The following is a 22,697-nucleotide window of genomic DNA, read 5'->3' on the forward strand; positions in this document are numbered from 1 at the left end:
ATGGAACCTTATCTCAGGGTTTCCTCAGGTCAGGAGGCCACAGTCCACAGCTGCAAAGCTGGGGGCCCTGGCTGGCGAGGGGTTCTCATGTTTCAGTCAGGCTGTCAGCCGGGGTTGCTGACTCATCTGAAGGCTCGCCGGGGGCAGTGCCCCATGGCAAGGGGCAGGGCCTCTTGCGATTCAATTCGGTTCCTCAATGGCTGTTGGTCAGAGGCCACCCTCAGTTCCTTGCCAGGTGGACCTGTCCGTACTGCATCTCCCAAGCCTGCAGCTGGCTTGCCCTGAGAAAGTGAGTGAGAGAGGATTCCCAACACAGTCTAATCTCAGTGGTGACACCCCATCACCTGTCTGTTGTTTGTTAAAAGCAGAGATTACACGGCATGAATACCAGGAGCGGGATCACTGGGGGCCCTGAGGTACTGATTCTTGTTCTGGCTTCCTCAGCAAGGAGGAAATCCGCATCAAGCAGAGGAGGGAAGATTATAGGTCTCTTAGGGGAAGGGCCATGGTTCTGCAAATCCTCCTTGGACCCCTGACAATTCACAACCCCTCCGCCATGTTCCATAGGCATGTACCGTGGGCACCCCACTGCCACCAGCGGGCTGCAGTAGGGAGCTGACACATCACTGGGATGCTGGGTCTGGACACTCCCTGGGAAGCTGGATAGGTCATGGAGACCTGGTCCCTCGTGTTGCTGGCCGGTGCCCCCGCCCCACGACAGGGCAGCCTTTTGGCTCCCTGTTAGTGTGAGTTGGGAAGAGTGTCTCTTCTCTGTGTGAAGTCCTCGCCTCCCAAATCTGCAGACCCTCCTTCCCCCTCTGGCCCCTAGGCTAACCCCAGTCTCCGGGCCTAGGGAAAGTAGAGGCCCTGGGAGGTGGGTGGCATGAGAGCTCCCCTTCCCCAGAAATGTGAGATGCTCACCCAGCCCTCACCTGAAGTGCTGTCTCTGAGCCCAGAGGTGTCTGACCTCAGACTTGGCAAAAACCAATGCACGCCAGCCTCATTCCTTCGCCCCGGTCTCCCCTTATGAGATGGATCCTTTGCTTCTCCAAAGGCCTCAGGATCTGGAGCTGGTTGCAGCATCGATAGACCTGGGAGGGGCGGGCTGTGGTCCCAGTCCTGGGTGAGCCTGAGGAAGTCACCTCGAGAGGCAGAGGCCTTCTTTGTTCTCGACACACACACGCACACATGCCCCTTCTTCTGTCCTGTTGCGTGATGCCCAGGAGGGCTGAGGCCACCATGTGTGCAGAGGACCGCACGTATTCTGAGCCCATTGCCAGTGTCCTCTTGCTATCTGTTTGAAAATGGGAGGAGCGGTTGCAATTCAAAGGATGGAAGAGGGTTATCTTGAATCTACTCTGTTTGCTGGCCATGTCTGAGTGCCAACAGCACAGGCGATCCAGTGTGTGGGGGTGAGGGAGCCCCAGCCCTTGAGAGGCTAAGTCCCAGCTGAACCCCAGAAACCTGGAGTCACTCCCCACCGCCTCTGAGGGTCAGTGATGGTTGCAGTGGTACTGTTTCTCCGAAAATAAGACCTAGCCAGACCATCAGCTCTAACGTGTCCTTTGGAGCAAAAATTAATGTAAGACCATTATTTTTTGCTCCAAAGGACACGTTAGAGCTGATGGTCTGGCTAGGTCTTACTTTCGGGGAAACGGTATCATTCATCGTGCTTGAATTTATTTGGAAGTTCTTGATTTTGAAGAAATATTTGGGGTCAGCGATTGCATGCTGTGATGTGTGTAGTCACACTTTGGTTCCAAGAGAATAACTGAGGCTAGGCCAGGGAGAATGCTTTTCCTGTCAGAAATGGCTTCCGTTCAGAATTTCCCAAGGACAGGTTACCCCAAGGCCAAAGTAATGGAGATGACTGGAGTCACAGTGTCCAGCCTGCGTCCAGGATCCCTGCCTTGGAGCAGAAATGCATCTCCTCACTGTGTGTGGAACCCAGACCCGTAACGGTGTCTGGCCCACACAGACTGTTGTCACTCAGGCCGCTCAGGCACAGCTTCCTCATCTGTTTGCTGTCAGATAACAAAGCAGCTTGCAGCTAATACCGCCTGACTGAGGAAAGGGGGCAGGCGTGTGGGTCCACCCTTCTCCCTACCCCATGGAGTCCAGGTGGAGAAATCTACCCGGTGTTAACACAGACGACACGGTGGCAGTGTGTTCAAAACAACGAATTCCCAGATTTGGAGAGCAGGACAGAGTGTAAAGGAGAGTACGTTTAGACTTTTCTTTTTGCGTATCTGCCTTGAAAACACAGAGGCAGGTCCTCATGTAGGAGCTTGGCCCTTTCTGATTGCCTGGCATAGCCCTGGGGCACACACGTCTGTGTTTGTCGAGTTTTCCTGCCTGGGCCTGGGCCTGACTTGGTTCTCTGATACATCCAGGATCGCACCCTGTAAGGGTCACCCCTTCCCCACAGCCAGGCTTCCCGCCAGGTGGTTCTGAGCTTCCCTAAGCATCATTGGTGCAAGGTCCCAGAGCGGTTTCTTGGGGACAGTCGTCCCCAGTGTCATCTGTAGGCACGGATGTGTTTGCCAGGCTGCCATCACAAAGTTCCACCAACTTGAGTGACTTAAACAGCAGACACTTCCTGTCACCCCATTCTGGAGGCCGGAAGTCTAAGATCAGGGTGTCGGGCTTTGTTTCCTCCGAGGGCTGCGAGGGGAGGACCTATCCTAGGCTTCTCTTTAGCAGATGGCACTCTTCTCCCTGTGTCTTCACAAGGTCTTGTCCATAACTGTGTCCAAATTTTTCCTTTTCATATTGTCATCATGGAGTAGGGCCCACCCTAGTGAGCCCAGTTTTTTAACCTCTATAAAGATCCTGTCTCCAGAAAGGTCACTGGGGTGCTGGGGCTTAGGACTGCCACGTAATTTGGGGGGGGTGGCATACCTTCGTCCCTAGAAGGCAGTTATACCCGGGGTGACAGTGGGCTTTTAGTTGAAAGTGTGTTACGCCCTTTGGGGTCTTCCTTATGTTAACCGTGAGCCCATCTCTGTGCAGTGGGGTCTGGCTAAGGCAGGACACACAGCCCTGCAAGGAGGGGCGCTCGAGAGCCCTCCTTTCCCCGGAACGTCGTCTCGTGCCATCCTCACGTGGTGTCTGGTCCAGAGACATCAACGTCGTGTCCAGATAATCCTGCCTGCTCGGAGCGGAGCCTCCTTCCCGTCTGTTCCTCGTCTGGCAGGGGCTCCCCTGGGTGCAGCATCCCTATAAATAAGCTCAGAGCAGATTTTTAATGGCCATCACCTTGTCAAGGGTTCTTTAATAGGATTTCATGTAAAATTCGGATCCTTGGGCATTAGCACATGGTGAGCTGTAATAGCTAACGGGTGATGGCGTTACCTGCACCCCGTCCATCCTGACCTCCCAACGTTTGCCCTGTTCCTGAAGGACCCGGTTCGTCATGACAAGGATCCCCACCTCTGGAAAATTCTCATGGGGAGCGTTTCCGCCTCCTCTCCCCGCATCCCAGCAACCTCTCGGCACCAAGGGGTGTTTTAGCCATAACTCAGAACATTCTGGGCTACAATGAACATAAAAATGGCATCGCTCATCCCCCGAAGACCTGGAGGCCACTGTAAAATATGTCAAATAATTCCAGAAAACCCCAGGAATTCCCTAAAACATGAAAACACAAGGAGCTTTTTAGCCACTCCCTTCTTTTCTTCTCACGTGTGCTCAGCGGAGAGGGATTTAGGTGGCACAGGAGTGTCACCCACTTCTCCTCCCCCATTGACAGTGCGTCCACCCTCCCTGTAGTTAGTCATAGATACAAACAAAGCCCACCTCCCCTGGGGTTTGCATGACACTCCCCGTCCTCCACCTTAAAACTGTGTTAAGCGAAATGAATTCGCTGCAAGCTGTTTTATTTCATGTTGTTAAATAGCTACATATAACATTCAGATTTCCCTTTTGATGACTCAGGTTGGAAAGATAAGGTCTGGGAAGAACTGCTCTTCCATCAGAAGACTTCCAGAGTTAGGGGTGTCCGACTCCTGCTTGCCGTTTCTGTAAAACTCCTGCATGAGACGCTGTGTGGGCTCACCGGTGTCTCCGCAGCTCCAGCCCAGGGGCTTTCCTTGTAGAGAAACAGGACGATGGAATTTAGGTGTTTGTAAAGACCCGGATGCGGAAAATCTGTCAGCGTAAAACAAACTGAGTGCTCCGTTGGTGAGGCCTGGGTTGGCTTTCCTGTGTGTCTGCCTTTGTGCAAGCAGCACCTCATTTGAAATAAAGGATGGGCCACCCCAGGCACGTGGACACTCCTGTCCATGGCATGCCCTAAGTGTTGGCCCCTCAGACGCAGGAACTGATGCGCTGAGCTGTGCACGCAGTAAGCTGGCTCTCCACATCGGGCGGGGCTGCAGGGTTTGAGCAGGTTTGCTCAGGAATCTGGTTTGGTCCTCAAATGGCTACCTGTGATCCGTCCGGCACTTAATTTGGGAGGCTGGGTCCCTACTCTTTCAGGCAGGTGCATGGGTTTGGAGTGAGCTCTTCCTACTGTTTGAGATAATCTTTCCAGACACTGGCTTTCTAAAAAGAGACAAAGAACCGCCGGCATCCGTCATTCGCACTGATAACTTTATCAGACCAGCTTGAAGGTCCCCTCTTGTCAGCCTCTACCTGGGCTGTGCTTGCTGGTCTGTCTCAGCCTCTCCTTGGCCACCAGGTAGCCCACATGCCTTGCTGGGTTGTCCACGCTGAAGTGGGCTGTACAGAGTACCCTCCTCCAAGACATCAGAGTGAGTCCCACCTAAAGTGGTTTTGGAACTAGGTGAGAGGGGCTTGTGATGTCAGAAGCCAAGCAAGAAGGGCAGAGAGAGGCTCATCCCTGAGGCTTCCCGGGGAAGGTGGACGGCCTGGCATCTCTGTGTGGAGGTCCTTCCAAAGGTATCGCCTGCCGAGTCGGGCCACACGTAAGCCGTGTGGCCCAGTGGCACCTTTTATGGCAAACTTGGCTTTGAAATGGTGGTACGGGTATGAGCTGTGGGGATTGGCAGGACTTGTGTCCCTGCCAATGGCGGGGGACTTCAGCACCAGTGGACTAAACCAGCCCCTCCTTTCCTTCTCCAGCCTGAACCGCTGGGGAGCCCTCAGGTGTCGGGAGGGAGCTGATGCACCGTGTGTGTGTGAGTGTGTGTGTGTGCACGTGTGTCTTTGTGTGTGTGTGTGTGAGTCTGTGTGCATGTCTGTGTGTGTGTGAGTCAGCGTGCGTGTCTGTGTGTGTGTGAGTCAGCGTGTTGGCTTTTTAGGACTCGGTGATCAGAAAATACCGGAGCGGTCAGCTGCCCGTCTGCTGTGGTCAGCCTGGCAGTTGGAGGGCAGCGGCCACAAAGGTGCAAGGTCCAGGGTAAGGGGCCCAGAGGGAAGGCGCTGCCTCCAGGCTGGCATTGCTGGCCCGAACCAGTCCCTGGGGAGATTGGGAAAATCCACTTTTTCCCACCTCCCTTTCCAAATGAGTCTCTACTGAAAAAAGTTGTCTATTCTGAGGTCATCCAGGTGAGGAACACACGTCCCGGAGGGTGAGGAGAATGGAGCCGCCGCCAGTCAATCGGGTGTGTGATGCCCCAGAAGCTGTGGTTTGCGATGGAAACCCTGCCAGCCTTTGCCCAGTCCCACCTCAGTTCTTTCCTTATAAATTACATCTCTGCCAAGTTGTTTTCATTTTTCATCGCTGTGGCTCGTTCTGCGTTGATGTATTTTTAAACAAGAAGCACAGGCCTAATGGAAAATCACCCTGCAGGGTGGCCCGTGGCCCTTCCTGGGTCAGGGACCCCAACGCAGGGCAGGGAACCTCCCTGCTGCAAGACCCACCTCTCCATGGCCCGAATGTCAGCTCACTCAGCCCTGAGAGTGCGGGGCCACCGCTGCACTCCCTTTCCCCTGACGGGTCATGTTCCTAAAGCCCAAACTTACCTGCAATTGGAGGTATCTGTCCCTTTTGCATCCTGAGGTTGAGGGGAAATGCAGTGTGTCATCCTGCAACCTTCTCAGACCTTTCCTCTGGGCCTCTGGTCTCTTTTGCTCCAGTTTCTTGCAGAGTCCAAATTGGGATGGAAATGAACAAGCCCAGTCCTGGCAAAGCAGCTGAGGTCTTTGCAGCCTGGTGAAGGCCGAGCAGGGTGTGCAGTGCCCTCTGCTGGCCGAAGGGCGCCATCGCTGGGCGCCAGGCCTCTGGGTGGGCCTGCTCCCCGGAAGGGCTGCAACAGGAGGTCGGCTGCACACTAGCTTTGCCAGTGTGCCCTGGCACGGGGCTTTCAGGCTGAACCATGTCAGGAAGCAAATGGGCTGGGATCTCAGAAGGGCAGCAGAGCAGCTGTGTCCCCTGAGGAAGGTGGTGATTCAGGACCTCTCAGAGGCAGGGAATCAAGAGGCAGACGTCCTCAAAATCTAACATTAAGATTTTTCTTTTTTAATTTAAGATCCCATCATTGCTATTTGATAACCAGCTAATTCTTTTAATTGTCTTTATTAGACATTTAAATACAGCTCGATTCATAGATATTGGAATAAGCCAAATTAACCCAAAGTTGCCTTAAAAATGCTAAATCTTTGCTGTTCTACACACACACACACACACACACACACACACACACACACACACACACACCATTCCATAGACTAGGTATTTTCAAGGTTAGCACAAGTTTGTCATATAACCTCCAGGTAGCTGTCAGCTGGTGGCTCCTGCTTTGCCTGATTCCCCAGGTCTAAGCCCTTCGCGACCATCAGTTATCCATGCTTTTACCCCGCTCTGGACCACAGCAAGTGTGTGCGGCTGCACAGCTCCACCGTAGGCTGCAGACATCACCCTCGGTCATCTTTGGGGCCCTGGAGGGACCTCACCGTGGTGGAAGTCTTTCTGCAGTCATTTTATGAGAACTTTCCGATATTCTAGATACTTCTCTGAGTGGTGTTCCCTTTTACTCGTTCAGATGTAAACATCCTTCAAAGATTTCTTGCATTCAGTATGTAACAACAGAGGAGTGTGGGGTCAGGGTGGAACTTCCTCCGCCCGCCTAGGACTTGACGTTGCTAATCTCCATCACCTGGTGCAGATCAGAATTATTACGCCAAAGGAGACGAAACGGTCAGAAAATTGGGGAAGGAGACATTAACCCATTTTTCTATGATGCGTCAGTCGCAACCCACTGGGAATGAAAGGTCGTTTACACCTCTTAATTTGAATAAAAGTTTGTTTGCCCTCATCGTTTTTGTTTTTATTTTTAAAGAAAACTTTATTAAAACTATGACATTTATTGCTAAAGCGTATTTGTAAGTCAAATGCTTCAAAAATGTGTGAAGATTCTCAACACAGCAGTGTCTCGTTTTCTTCGGCATCAGAACACCCAACACTGAATTTTCATTATGACACAAATAAAACAGCCAATTAGGAAAACCATGAGTTGTTTGTGCTCAGATCCCCTGTTCTTGATGATCTCTTTTAGCAGAGGAAGTATTTAGAATTCTTACTTTTGCATTTAACACCAGGAGACATATTTTTGTGTGCTAACAACCTCGAATGCAGGAGGATTCACGCCTGGCCTCCGGGTGTTGGAAACGGGCAGTGGACTTGTGCTAACCACACTTGAACTATCTGTGTGCTTCTGTCTGGGACACCATGTTGCATCAGCCCAGCAAGCTCCAAGGGTGGGGCCCATGGAACAGATTGCGGGCATGTGACAAGGGTGTGACCTTGCCACCCTAGGGTTGGGCTGCTGGACATCCCTGGGGAACGATAAGCAGTTCTGCTCCCAGGATTTGCCGAATGATGGACAGGCCAGGCTCCAGGAACCAGAGTGAAGCTTCAGTGTGTATTGAAGGGTCCTGCCAGTTATTGTGGGGATGGGGGCTGGGGGCTGGGAGACTTCCCTGTACACCTTTTTATGCTACTTGATGTCTGAAGAATGTGTTTCACCTTGCCCAAAAGACTAAACATGCCCAAAAGCTACTGAGGAAATAAGGAGCAGTAGGAGCTTTGGGGCTTTTACAAAATTGACTTCAGTAAGCTCATTTCCCACAAAAGCTTCATTCCCCCGAAGTTTCATTTTCTTCCTTAAAGTGCAGTTCTGATCATTTTATTATTACGATGGTGTTATGTTGACTCTTTGGCCAAAGCATAAGCCAGCGTTCTCCCCACTGACCCCTGAAGCTTGTAGAATATGTATTTTGTTGTATCTAGATTTTAATTTGATTCTTTAGGTACAATTTACAAAACAAAACCCAGACCACCTGTTCAGAGGATCCCGCGCAGCTGTCTTCTAAGAAAGGAATTTGTTGTTCCTGTTTGGCTTCTGAACATTCTGGAACAGGTTCTTTTGAGGTAGCCCAAAGGCCTGTGGCTTTATTTGGGACTAGAGTCAGAGGGGATTTTTCTGGGTAGTGGTCATGGCAGGCCAGCATTCGCGAGGCTCTGTGAAAACCCCCTGACCTTGGAGATATGCTAGATGGCACCCCACCCGCAGAGCCCTGCCTGTGCCAGCAGCTTCTCGCTGTGTAACCTAGCCTGGACAGGGTGCCACCCTGCTTTGTCACTCACAGGTTGGTGAACGAGCCTATTGACACATCGGGGAGCCTTACAGGCTGTGGTGCAGGAGACCTTGGGAGTGGTGTCATCCATGTAGGGGTCCTGGGCTCAGAAGGGGAAAGACCCTGTGCCTGGTGCTGCCAGGCCTGCCGGGAGCCTTCTGTGTTGCATCTGAACCGCCCAAACTTCACACCTACCCCCTTGCAGGTTTAACAATGAAGTGTATTCTGAGGACTCCAGGGGTTCCCTGGAGAACTGGCAGTACTTGCTTAACTGTAATAATAATTAATTCGTTAGTACGTCATGAACCTTGGTCTCTCTCTGTTAACATAATGTTTAAGTGGATTTCCTTGAAAGAATTGAAGGCTTGAGTCATCATGTTTAATTCGTTTTAGATGAATTTTTTTTGCTTTTGAAAGACATCAATTACTTGGTGTAAATTTCTTCATCTGCCCAAACTTTGTGAAGTCTAGGAACTAGAATAAAGAAACGGGAGGAATCTTAAAAACCTATTTGAGATTTTTAAGAAGGTGCAGTGGTGAGGACGAGATGTGCTGTGACGGTTTGATCCCTGCAGGCAAAGCTGCTAATGGTCCTGTTGAGTAAAAACTAATGTGCCCAGGTTTTGGACCTTGTTGGAAGAGGGGAAACCCCATTTCTCTTGCCCTCACCTTCGAGTGTTTCTGTTTGTGTTTGGTAATCCAAGCAAGTGGTTGTAAAAGGGAAGTGTTTTTCTTCCTTTTTGTTCCCCCTTTTCTTAAATCTCATGTTTCCCTTTGAAACCCACATGGGGCAAACCTTCCGTGCCTGTAGCTTTGTTCTAGTAAAACGACAGGAATCTCCAAGTGGCTTTCTGTCCAGGTATTTTTCCTCTTCTGAGACACGTGGAATTATTCTCCGACACGAAACTCATCTCAAGCTAATGAAACACAGACCTGTCAGTGGTTGGTCCTGTGATTTCTCTTCGGAGAGAACACGGTGTTTTGTTTTGTTGTGTTTTGTTTTGTAAGGTTTGGCATTGGTGTACTGTTCTTATTTATGAAAAGACCTGACTTGTCTTTGACCTTTCCTGAGTTTCGCTGAGGTTACCTCCGAGCCTAAGCCGGAGGGAAGGACAGTCTATGGTGGGGTTTGTGTCCGGGGTGGGGGGGTTGGGGGGGGCTCACCAAAGGGAGATTCTCGAGGCCTGCTGTTCCGCATCAAACGTTATCATATGTTGGGGAGGAAAAATTTCCCTTTTTCTAGGTTCTTTTCGCTGGTCTAATGATTAAATTGACATAAAACAGGTTAACGGGAGGAAAAAATCAAATTTCATACAGATGGGAGCCCCAAAGATACAAGGGCCAGTCGGGCAGTGGAGGCTTATGTGCCACCCTCAGCTAAGGAAGGGACGGGCCTGGGGCTTCGGAGGGCAGGAGGGTGATCCACAGGATGCTAAGAAGAGCAGATGTTTGCCCTGCCATACAGATAGGTCTTCTGTATAAAAGGTTGTCTCTGGTAATAGCTCTTTCTGGGCCAGGCCCTCTATCTAAATTCGTTCCGTAATGAAGGGAGAGGTAGTTTTTCCTGAACCTGCTGGGTCTTGCTTGCCTTCAGCTCAAAATAATCCACATGCCAAAGTGACACATTGTGAGGTGGTGTTTTCTGCTCCCTTTCATACGCACGTTCCCGTCTGATCCTCACAACCGTGTTGGAACCGAAGTAGCGTGACCCCTGTCCTACAGACATGGTGCTTGCTTATCCACAGTCATTCTGCAAGTAGGTTCTCGAACTGTCTTCCCAACTGCAACACCACCCACTACTGTGGGAGCGTGTAACACATTCCCCCTTTTTTCTCCCCATGTTTATCTTTATTTGTGGTTAAACATTGACTAGATGGTGTCAGTTGATGATGGAGGTGATAAATTCAGTGCAAGCAAAGTTCATGGTTTCTGAGTGGAGACTCAGGCAGGGGTTGGCTTTCGTAGCAGGCACTGCCGGGGGAGCCCGGGTAGGTGTGGGTGTGAGGTGTTGGTATTCCCCGCGTGGACGGCCGCCCGGCTCTGAGGAGGGCCTGTCCCTGTCCCTGGAAGAGGGTTATGTTGATTACGTCCTTGTAATCAGCTTGCTCCTTTGGAGGATGCAAATGTCACATTTCAGACATTCTTGCTTCAAAAGAAATATTGTGTGTGGGGGGCGGTGGGGGGATTAAGATCCATGAATCAGTGGTCACTGCCGTCGAGTCCAGACCAGACTCGGCCTGGTGGTCTTGTGACTCTGAATTCACTGTCCACATGGCAGTGTGAGACACGGGTGGGTGCCACCGCTGGAGGGGGCCCTACAGAAGGGCCCGCCACAGAGAGTATTCCCCCCCAACCTCCCCAAACGCCAGACACCGAAGTCAGTTGCTTTTTTTAAAAAAGTGGTTTTAAATAATAGGACACAGACAATTTGTGTAAGCTGATGCTTGATTTCCTTTGATTGCGAAATCGAGATTCTAGTTATCAATTTTTCAGGAAGCCATCTAATTATACAAATTAAAATTCAAAGGAAAGCAAAAAGAATGATTATGCCTCACCCGGGAATTGGAGGAGGGTGTGAAACCCATCTTGCCTTAGATGATAATACTGCCATTTTTCATCTCTAAGGCACTTCACAAATATTAACTAATCAATTCTCTCACCCCTCTGATGAGGCAGCTGAGGTGGGTTCTGGCTTCACTGCAGCCCAGGAGGGACCACGCTGCAGTTTGATTATCAGAGCTCCGGACCTGAGCAAATGGAAACTGCCAGCCAAGCTCTGGACCCATCCCCTTGGTCTCAGGCCCAAATGCTCGGGTCCAGAGGCCCTGCCCCTCTCTCTGTTACTCTCTGCTCAAGTTGGCTGGACATAGGAACCCCCGGCCTGTCCCGCGACCCTTTGCATGGTTGCCTGTCATAAAGTCCAGCAAAAGCAAAACCAGAATTTAAAAACTATGCCCGCTACCCCGCCGTCCGCCCAGATCTTCCAGGTGGTGACCCAGCTGGCTTTGAGATGACCTTCCTTTCCCTCACCCAGAATGGGCGTTCCAGGTGCGGGGACTTCCCAGGTTTGGAAAGGGTTTGGTATTTCTTGGATGTTGCATTAATTATTTATGTGATTAGAAATTGTGCTTTTGCCTACCACATTTAAAGAAAGGCACGTAATTATTGCCCATAAATCTTTGGGGTCCTTTTTCAGCCTCATTGCTGGGAAATGAGCCATTAAGTACCAGGAAGTCACCCCCCTTCCAGAGTCAGACCTGCATTCTGACCTGTGATGGAGCAACTCCCATCGTTTTGCATAATTGATGACTCGACACAACAGTGCACATTATTAACCCTGGAGCCGCACTTTTGTCCCCCACTCCCCCCCCTTTGCTGGATAACTGAGGACAACTGTGTGTGTGTGCGCGCGCTAAAATAAGACTGCAGCAGTGAGTCAAAAGCTAGGACGTTGGGAGTTGCGGGTAAGGCTTTGTGGCCTCAGCTGGTACATGGGATGAGCAGGCAGTGGGGGCAGGTCCCACAACACACAGCCCTGACTGCCTGCACAAACCGGAGGATACCACGCCCCATCCTCAGCGGGCATTTGGGTTTCCCTGTGGGGAGTCCCGCACGCCCCAACCCAAGGAGAGCCCCTCCCCCCCTTCCTCTTCTGCCTCCGCTATTTGCCTGAAACACCATGGGTGTGGGACAGTGGCCTGGACACTGCCCTTGCCGATGCCATCTGTGGCTCCCTCTACATGCAAGGAAGGTGGCACTGGGCACACGTTGGTTAGGTGGTGTGTGGCTGGCTTCCTGCCCCCGCTTTCCCGCCATGGGGTTCAGGGTTTGTGTTGTGCTTTGCAGTGGCTCAGACTCCTGACCCCCGAGGGCCAATTTTGGAAAGTTCCGTAAGCCACCTGGTGGAAGACCCCAGTGAGCTCTCGTGTAGCCCCCGCTGCGTGTCTGCGTACTTGTCCAGGTGCAGCCGGGACCCGCTCCCCCGGTGGCTCCGCTGGCCCTCGTGGCTTGGTCTCTGGCAGTGGAGTACAAATTGTTACGATTCAGGTTGGTTGGTAATTGGTGTTTACAGCCCTGAAGTTAAAAGCAAGAGATCCAGATGCTGCCGTTTAGTGCTTGCAGAAACAAATGACAACCGTCTTGTTCGTGTTCACTTGCCTCCTGTTACAAGACAGGCAGGCGATTGGGACAATGGACTTGGAGCAACCCCATCTCCCAGTGTTTGAGGGAGTTCAGCAAGTGGCCAGATGGCAGGTCCCCTTGTAGAAAGTGGCAGCAAAGCCCTGAATGACCTGTGTCCTGTGCCCCCAGGGTGTCCAGAGAGTAAGGATTCTTTTCTCCTTGTTTCAGGGTTCATAGTGGCGTAATGCCCGCAGACTCCTGCGAGTTCCCCTAAGTTCTTAGAGGACCGCTTTGCCTTTTGAATCAGAGAGTTGCAAAGTTCGATAAAGAATGGCCCTTGTGGATAAGCACAAAGTCAAGCGACAGCGATTGGACAGAATTTGTGAAGGTAAGAGCCAGCGTGATGGGCGGTTTTTAACCAGACGCGGAGCCTCGCCCTGGAATCCGTGACCCGCTCGCCTGGCGGGAACTGGTTCCCTGTTCAGACCATGCACCACACCGGCACCCGCCAGCCAAAGGCCTCACTGGCAGGCACCTCTGCCAGTGCCCTGGCCTCATGGTCCGTAGGCCTGACCTTCACCGAGGACGAGGCCTGGCTTCCGGGGTAGGGGTGGGGCTAGGAGGAAAGCTGGAGAGGGGAGTAGGCCCCAACCAAGGCCCATTTTTTCCACTTACCTAAGATCATTTTGCATATGAAAGACGCTGTATATTAGGACCATCTTGTTTTTACTTCCTGAAGTTTCCGGACTTGCTCTGTTTCGAATTAAGGTATTTACAAGGGTGAATTCCAGGACCATTCCTGAGGAGTCCAGCGTTGCCCCTTGTGTTGTGTTCACATTCCTGGTATCTTTGAAAATGTCTGGAAGTGTTTTATTCATGAAAGGGAAAATAAACATAATTAAAATCTAATGGAAACCTGGGGACAACACTCTAAAATGTTGATTAAGTACCATCCTCTCCTAATTAGGGAGTGGTAAGAAATCCAGAGCGAGGGGACCTGGGCTTTGAGCGCCCTCGGGCCCCGGTGCTGCCGGGCTGGACTTGTGTGGCTCAGCGTGGCCTGGTGGCTTCACGGCAGGATTTGTCACAGAGGTGACGGAGGGGAGCCTCCTTGAGGCCCCTGCATGTGCTGGCACACTGGTTGGCCCGCTAATTTGGGGACAGGAATGCGTATCCCACAAGCTGTCCATATGGAGTTGTTTGTCCTTTAAGTAGATGTGGCTCAAGCCACGTGGGGTGGATAATCAAAGCCGTGTTCTCCTGTGTGACGGCACTGCCTGCAAGAGCTTCAAGCTGCAAGAACGAGAGACCCTGGCTGCCCCCCACGGTCCTGGGCTGGGCTGCAGGGGAAGGGGGTTAGCACTTCAGGATTTGTTTTAAGTAAACATTTAAAAATTTTCAAATGTACAGAAAGATAGAATAGTACAATGGCCACACACTTGCTTTTGTTTTGTAGCTACATAGAGAGAGACGTGTGGGTGGAGGGAGGGATGGATGGATGGGCTTTTCCAGAACCCCCTGAAAGAAGGTTGTAGGTACAGCGATTTCCTCGGAAGTACCTGTGGCGTGTGTCCCCTTTAAGGTCCTTTCCCACATAAACATAACACCATAATCACCCCCGAGGGAAGTGTACTTCGTTACAATCAATATTATTAATACAGACTGCATATTCACATTTCCCCTGAGTACCCATTTTTAGCCGGGTTTTTTTTTTTTTTTTTTTTTTTTTTGCCTAATGCAGAAACCTCCGACGGACACACGTTGCATTTAGTTTGTCACCTTAATCCCAAATAATTCCCTGGCCTTTTTGACTTTGGAAAGCATTGACATCGTGAAAGCGCCCAGGCCAGTTGGTTTGTACAATGTCCCGTCATCTGGGTTCAGCTTGTGTGGGAAAGTTTTTAAACTTACTTTTACTCTGCAGTGGAAAGGGTTACGGAAAGGGCTTCATTTTAGGTTACGGAGTCCCCTGTTCCAAAAATCCCTAGTGGATCAACATTCCAAGGTTAGTATCGGGGGCTGACTCCACCCCCTCCACACCAGTATTTATCGAGAGGAACCACTTTGGAGGAGAGAATGGAATTGAAGGACCAGTGACCTTTCCTCTCTATTGCCAGGGCTGCGCAGTGTTTCAGACCCTCTCTCCCAAGCATGGTTCGCGCCCACCCATTTTTTATAACAGAACTTTCAGTATCACCTTTATGCAGGAATAGTGTTCCTGAGACGGTAGCAGTAAGTATATTTTTTCATACAGACACCCGGAATTAGTTACTCAGGTGTAACTTAAAACTCCTGATCACAAACATTTGTTTAATAAGCATAACTGCCATAATAAGTATGGCGCTTCTTGCATTTACACGCTGATTTAGCACCTTCTGTAGGTCGGGACAGGTGGTGCCCATTTGCCAGGTGTGCCCAGGACCCCAGGCAATCTGCTGTTCTTTATTTGGTTATTTCTTCCAGAAGGCCTCAGATATCCGCATGCCTGGCTGTGAACTAGCTGTACTTCAGTTTTCTCTGTGGAAGTCCACAGACAACTCTCCCCTTCCCACCAGTGGCCCACGCCCCACCTGTAGGACTCCCTGTATCATTGGTCCTGATTTGATGATTAAAAGCATGGAGCTGCATGGCCCTGGAGATGTTCTGGGCGTGTAGGACCTCTGTCTTCCTGTTCTTGGTCTCTAGGAACACAAACACTTCCATATTCTTCCCTCCCGCCTGCTGCACAGCCCCTGCAAAGCCTTGGCTGTGGGGTCCCATGCCAGACAAGCCTTCTGACACGCTCCGTGGTCCCACTCTCTTCCCCCTCCCTCTCTTGAATGGACCCTTTTGCTCCAGCCCAGCCAGCCTGGAATCTGAGCATCATCCTTGCACAGGAACTGCTTCCAGAATCCCCACCTGCCTTCCGAGGCCCAGCCCCTTCCTCCCTGAGACCTTCCACACCAGCCCACAGGGTCCCAACGTCCTCTTGCGCCTCTTGCACCTCGGAGCCCAGGGAAGATGGAGTGGAGCTTCGTCCCTCTTTGTCTGCTCAGAATCGGACCGGGGACTTTTCTGCTCGAGAGTTAAGCACAGTACAGAGTATAGCTTTGCTTTTCTCACCAGCCAAAGGCTTTGGGATGCCATCCAAATCAGTTGGAATAATGGTCTCGCAAGCTGACTTAAAAGCCAGATTTTAATTTTTTTTTTTAAAGCAACCCTTCTATTTTCATATGTGTAATTTGTTCTTGGCTCTTTCTTGATGCCTAATATCAAACCATCCTAGAGTGCTGTTGTGTGAGAATTATTTTGGAGCAGGGTCTGCTAATAAGACCAGTCAGAGCCAGAGTGCAGGCTCCTCTTTTTGATGTATAATTTTAGGTCTTGGTTTTCCCCTCTGCTTAGTTTGTTGGCATAATTGACATTGCATTTGTGAATTGCACCAATCAGAATTTTAACACATTACTACATCGTGGCAGAGCTGGTTTGACTTGCCCCAAATATTTGTCGGTCAGAGAAGAGGACTTGTTATCGCTCAGCGTTGCAAAAGTAACTCAGAAAAGCCCTGGGTTTGTAGAGCTGTAATACACCACAATGGCTTTGCTGATGACTTTTTGTTAGAACATCTTATTGTGGGTTATGGTGGAATAAATCACTAAACACCGTCCTTTCCTGTGGCTGTTGAGAATATAATGTGGAAAAAAGTAGAGATTTCATTTTACTTTATTTTGTTCGAATGTCTTATGTACGTGGAAAAATGGTCCCAAGGATTATATCAGCTGAGCTGTGATAAGCCCCGTTCATAATATAACGCAGGAGAGGACCTTTCCTGTCCTCTGTAGGAAGGAAAAAAAAAAAAAAGAAATATGATATGAAGCTCGTTTTAAATAAACAATCCTATTCAACATTCTTTACCACTGGGATATTCTCCTGAGCACCGAGAATAAAAGGAGGTTAGAATGACGGGCTGGTTGGGTGGACGTGGGGGAAATGGAGACCCGTTGGTGTCTTTTATACACATAGACAGTATAAACTCTGGGAATCTTTTTGTGCATCCACTTTCCCACCGAGCACAAGACATGTCAGAGAACCTACTACAGGGGTGAGGGAGAAGCAAACTTTTTCTCTGGTGGTGTTGAGCTTGTCATGGTGACAGTATGTCTCAGTGGAATGTTCCAGCCAGAAAGTTCATTCATGGCCCCAGAAAGTTCAGAAGCAAAGATGTCTGAGAGCTTCTAGGTGTCCGAGGTGGCTGCACTGACGGGATCGGAGCCTTCAGCGCCAGCTCATACCCATCGGAGCCCACAGCGCGGACGGGTTGACCTATACTTCCCATAGGAAGAGCGTCGTCTGCAGACTGGGCCAGAGTCTGCTATTTGGCTTTACCTCTCTTTAAAAAAAAAAAAAAAAAAAAAGGCAATATAAAATCCCTCCTTGTTTTGTTTTTTAGAACACTATATAAAGAAACCACGTTGACGCCTGCCATCTATAAGTAGTCCGCAGTCCTTTGTAATATCTCTGAATAGCCCCAAAAAGTGGATTTTTAAAATGGGATTCATAATGTTGCTATACATTATAATTATATGTTTGGATCAGGCAATTATCCACATTTCCAGTAATTATGTGATTAGTGATAATTACATTAGTTATGTAAATACACAATAGTCAACTAGACAAGACTTCCATAGTGTAAATGAATATACTGGGAAAATGTGGTGCTTGGGTAGAAGAGCAGTAAAGGAAGGGAGAATGGTCACGTCAAAGCTTTGTAGAAGTTACTTGCAAGGGATGAAAATCCATGTTTCGCCTTCCTTGGCCATGGTTTTAGAATAAATTTGGAACTGCAGACCCTCCCTTTCTGCAGATGACAATCAGACTGAATGGTTTATTAATTCTCTATTGTTAATCATCCTTAAAATGCAGACTTGAGCTTCTCTTTGCACTTGTGGATTCGCTGATGTGCTCTAACTGCTCTGGGCAGATTTCTGTAAAGTCACCATGGTTCTGAGAGCAGTGCATCAGCACCGCTCCATTTCCACTCTGGGGTTGGGGGTGAGGTGTGTAGTCAGGGCCGGAGTGGGGGGGGGTCCTGTCTTGGTTTCGTGCTGTGGCTGTTGCCCTTGCTCTCCCCCCACCCCCACCCCACCACAGTGGCTCACCCTCTCCCCCAGGTTGGCAGCACCCCATCTCTGTCCGTGTTTGGAGATCAGAGCTCCCCGGCCTGCGGTGCTCTTGCTGCGTTGCCTCTTGGTCCCTGTACCTTTGAGGAAAGGGCGTCTGCCTTCAGGCCTGATGAGGCTTCACAGGAGCCGGGTTCCGATGTGTGCAGGCCAAGGCTCCTTCGTCAGAGTCTGTCCAAGGGCAGCACAGCCGTCTGGCTTTGGGGAGTCGTAGGCCTGCAGACAGTGCCCCACACAACGTCGGGGGTCCCTGGGCACCCCCCCCACTGTCCAACCTAACTACAAGTATTGGGGTGACTGTGAAGCTGCTGGCTTCTTGCCCTCTCTCTTCTCCTGTGAGTGACGCACTGTGAAATGATGCTGCCAATTCTGATTGATTTGTACTCCGTGCATCAAACCACTCTCTGATGAGTGGCCGGGACGTTGATGGACGGTCCTGCCAATAATGCTAGGCTCCCCGCTGTGCTCTCTTTGTCTGCAGAGAGGACTCGGGTGGCTCTCGGAGACTCGAGCTCCCCTTCCAGGTCCAGGCAAGACCTTGGCTCAGCACTACCAGCTGGGCCGTGAAGTGGCTGGGAGGGAAACGAGGTCTGTGTACTGACGTGCTCCTGGCTGCGGCGGTCTCCACACTTCCTGTCCCTCCTGCTATTTTACCACTCATGGGAGGAGCTGGACCATCCGTCGTGTTCGTTTCCCAGCTCCTGGTTGGGAGTGCCAGGAGGGTCCTTCCCTTCCCACTCGTGCCCTGCACTGGGTGAAACAGACTCTAGCAAGCCAGTGGGTAGTCAGACCCCTGTGTCGTGCAGCCCATCTTCTTCCTGTACCATCACGGCCCATGAGTGGAACCACCAAGCGGGCCAAAGCAGCGTTGGAGGGGCTGTGCGTGCCCCTGTTCTTACCTTACTGTCCCTGTGCCACGGGCCCTTGCACGTGTGAGGTGCTTGTGCTTCGCTGGGCGTGGGTTCAGAGGCGTGGTCGTGGGTGGGACTTCCTGGGGACCGTATACAACACTCCCTCATTTTTCTCCGTCGCACTGTACACTCCTCAAGGGCAAAGACCAGCTGTTGCCATCAAGCCCCACACAGGGTCGTACTTGGCAGAGTAAAGTTGTCACTTTAAAACCCAGTGTCAGACAAAAGAGCATTCATTGGGTGGAGGAAGGACAGGTCAGCAGGGACAGGGCTCCATTGCCTGGAGTGAGAAAACCACGGGCTGTCTCTGCAGACTGTTGCGTTCCCTGGATTGTTTCAATGGTGTTCCCACCTTGATAGGTGGCAGATTCCTTGGGACCAAGGACAGGGTGACAGACAGGGAGTTGAGGAAGCTTCCTGGAGGTGTGTTATTTGAGCCGGACACATTGGTGCATGGAAATGATGGGGGCATCCTAAACAAGGGTGAGAAGAAGGAATTCTGGAATATTCTGGACTCAGTACAGATGCAGAGACATCAGACACGGAGAGTGGTGGGATGTGGGGGTGGCACGTTGGGGTGAGTAGGCGGGTCTCCCGAGAAGCTGAGACTTTGCAGGAAGAACCGCTGCTGGAGGTTTTCGTGGGGAGGAAGGGAGCACCTGTGTCAGGTGCTGGGAAGGACTCGCTCAGCCTCTCAAGGCAGATGTTCCGTGACTTGCACGGGCCCTGAGTCCACACTGGGGTCCCAGCTAACACTTTCTGCTTCAGTGGCACATTCAAAACATGCTGTAAAAGAGTGGACTTTACCCCATAAACAGTGGGAATCAAGCCTAATTTTCATAACATGGCTTTCATTTTAGAATCTAGTCTAGAAGTTGAGTCAGGAGCCACGTGCAAGCCTTGTTCTCCCATAAAATGGCTCAATCTTGAGTTACGAGACTGCTGGGCCTTTTTTAGCGCCGCTGATCTTGAAAGGGTTGGTCAGTCGGTCAGTCTGTCGTTGGGTCGATCGCAAAGCTCCACCTCAGGGCTTGGGTCTCCTTCGGAGAGTTGCCTCCCTGCTCCAGGCTCAGAAATTGGGAGCACGCAGCATGCAACCCAGGGCGTTTGATGATCGAAATGATGTATGGACAGTTCTGCTAATTTTCTCTTTGTACTCATGTCAGTTACACGAAGCCTGCCTTAAAACCCTGCCCCCTGCCCCATATTTGCTCTTGCACCAGTGGACGTGGGGTTTTGTCCCAACTCTGGTTTACATCATCCAAGTGAGTTACTTTGGTGGAGGGGATACTGAAGGGACAGAAGGAAAGAAATTTTAAAAGCAGAAAGCTGTTTTTAAACACAAATTCTAAAATACTTGACAGAAGCAAGCAATAAACCAACACAGCCTGTACACATTTAAAAGTAGGAAGTGGGACTCGGAGGCCTATTTTTGGCCGTCTCCGCCGGAAAACAGTGTGTAACCCACTAACCTCAGCAATGTCCCCGTGGGAGAAGCCGCTTGTAGGAGGCAGAAGAGGGGGGCACGGCAGTGGCTTCATTCTGGGTTCAGCTGGCGCAGGGAGGCATGGGGGGGGGGGCGGATTCTTATTTCCGTCCGCACTTTCAGAGCTGCCTTGGTCTCATGGCCCCGAGGACCGGGGAAGGCTGGCCAAGCAGTGTCCCAAAGTTGGGCATGGCTTCCTCCTGAGAGTGAGCCTGTATTGCCACCAGGAGGGTGGGAAACTACACAGCGGTCAGGGGACAAGCAGTGAGACCCAGTGGCGTTCATGTGAGTCCCGACTTTAGCTTCGCCGGTTCTACTATATGCCCCATCTTTCCTTTTCTTTCTCCTTTTCCTTCTTTCCTTCCTTCCTTCCAAAAATGTGAGCATTTGACCCCTGAACAGCACTTCTAGTTCATTCATTTCAAGTGTTTCTCCAGGTCCTTGTATTGATCGGAGCCTGAGGGCTGTTCCCTGGAGGGGTCAGTGGTCATCCCCTCCTCGATGTTCCCTGCTTTTCCGGGACTGTCTAGATCCATCGCTCAGAGTTTTCAGGTCTCCACATGGTGAATCGGCTCTCTCTGTTGCACAGGGAATTGAAGAATTGGCTTTGGGTGGAAGTTGCTTATAATCATGCTGTGGCCACCGTTCGGATGACTTGACGTGGTCAGCTTTATCTTAGGTGTATTTTCTCTGCAAGAGAATTTGGACTGTCTGTGTCTCGCTTTTCAGAAGATGGCATTTTACTTTGTATAATTTTCTGTAGTGAGGCTCTTCGCAGGATTAAAAAGCTACGTCTGTGAGGCTCATTACTCTTTCAAAAATTGGTCCCCTCTTTATTTAGTCCACATGAGGTTTTCAGAAAAGCAGCCTTTTCTAAAAAACTGCAATGCAATGTGCTTTTAAAAAAAAAAACAAAAAACAGTCGGGCTGTAGAGAACAGTGTGAGTCCAGTTACAGGTGTTTCTACCGAACGCAGGAAAACATCTGTCATAATATTTGGCGGGTTGCAGAGCCGAGGCTGCGTGAGTTTGGGCGGTCTCCAAGCAGAAAGGGTTGGAAGGGGATGGAAAGAGAAGCCGGGCCTCCTGGTTCTCCCGGGGACGCGCCCTGAAGCTTATCTGCCCTGCCCCTGGCATACACCTCCGGTGTCTTCTCAGAAACCCATTACTGCTTTACTTCAGAGCCCTTGGGTGCACGCCCTTCCAAACAGTCCTGCTTCTGTTGGAGAACTTGAACTGAAAACTAGAAATCCGGAAGCGGGGTGAGTCACCACAAGCTTCCCCACTACGAAAAGATTCTGCACGGACAGCTCTCACTGTTCGTCCCCACACTTCTGAAGGGACGTGTCTGCACCGCGAGTGGCATCTCTTAGCGTTAATGCCACATGTTCAGGTTTTGTTGTTGTTGTTGTTTTAAGGAAGGTAAAGGAAATAGTATGATGGCATAGGACTGAGCATAGGCAGTCGCCCTCCATGGGCTAAAGGCTGGGGGCCCTGGCTCTGACGGGCCCAGTTGCACCCCATTTGAAGGGGTTGGAGCAGTCGTGTGTTCAGGGAGTTACTTTTTGATACTCAAGTAGTTAATTTAATAAGTGAAGTATTTCATATTTTGAGGTTTTGGAAATTTTAAAATAACAGAATTACTTTATTAAAGAGGTTGGCTTTAGCATCTAACCTGGGTCCTGTGTCCTGTGGTCCTGGCAAGGCCCCCAAACTCTCCCTGCTCAGCGTCTGGGTTGTGACCTAATCATACCTACCTCTTGAGTCGTTCATGGGCAGGGCACCTAGAACAGGGCTTGGTACATAGACATTCAACAAATGTTGTAGCCCTATATTAAACACCGTGTAAGAAAAACATGATGTCAGAAGTGGTCCGTTGCTGGTCATCTCTGAAGGGTCAGCACTGCTGCTGTCCCTCCTGCCCGGCCGACCAGATCCTCTGGCCAGTGGTGGAAGAAGACATGGCAGGGCCATCAGTGACGGGGCGGAATCCCCACTGGGAGGCATACACGGCCCCTGTTGACCAAAAAACCCAAGATTGGAAGAGGGGAGGTAACAAGGCAGGTGTGGGCTGGGAGCTGCCCGAAGTTACCTGGTCAGTGTCTTTCCTCGGGTGAAGCTGTGTCCACGCATGCCTATTTCTCATGCGCATTCTTAGGAGTGACACTGCCTATCTGTCCCAGCCCTCTCCTCCCTGAGGGGAGGAAGCTCTGCCCGCTTTCTGAACTGTACCCAGAAAACAAGGACCCGCGGAAGCTGGGCCTGCCCACCCGCCAGCTCCCCAGCCACTCCTGGCAGCCCAGCGGTGCCGGGAAACAATCTGCTGTAACCAGATAGCGCTGTTTCCATTTAGTTTGGGTTCTGTTACGTTTGCCTGTCTTTTTTGATGTATCTTCTAAGTGAACACGTCCTGGGGCTGAGTTGTGAGACGTGTAAATATTGTCTTGTGTGTGGCCAGGCCTGTTTCCTCGTCTCCCCT

The 22,697-nt window shown here is 50.7% G+C and overlaps 1 protein-coding gene across 6 annotated transcripts in view; it reads left to right on the plus strand.

Moving 5' to 3' along the window:
- CTBP2 (C-terminal binding protein 2) overlaps window positions 1-22,697 on the plus strand; it is a 155,067-nt gene that overhangs the window by 96,139 nt on the left and 36,231 nt on the right. For 5 of the 6 annotated variants that reach the window (XM_033131001.1, XM_033131003.1, XM_033131002.1 and 2 more), the window contains one exon: window positions 12,892-13,051. In XM_033131001.1, coding sequence (XP_032986892.1) covers window positions 12,994-13,051 — 58 coding nt within the window. In that variant the 5' untranslated portion in view covers window positions 12,892-12,993. Of the gene's footprint in view, window positions 1-12,891; window positions 13,052-20,402; window positions 20,505-22,697 lie in introns of those variants that run through there. The other variant, XM_033131007.1, reaches the window with a different exon arrangement.

The sequence above is a fragment of the Rhinolophus ferrumequinum genome, chromosome 16 (genome assembly GCF_004115265.2).
Source record: "Rhinolophus ferrumequinum isolate MPI-CBG mRhiFer1 chromosome 16, mRhiFer1_v1.p, whole genome shotgun sequence".
NCBI classification, from domain to species: domain Eukaryota; kingdom Metazoa; phylum Chordata; class Mammalia; order Chiroptera; family Rhinolophidae; genus Rhinolophus; species Rhinolophus ferrumequinum.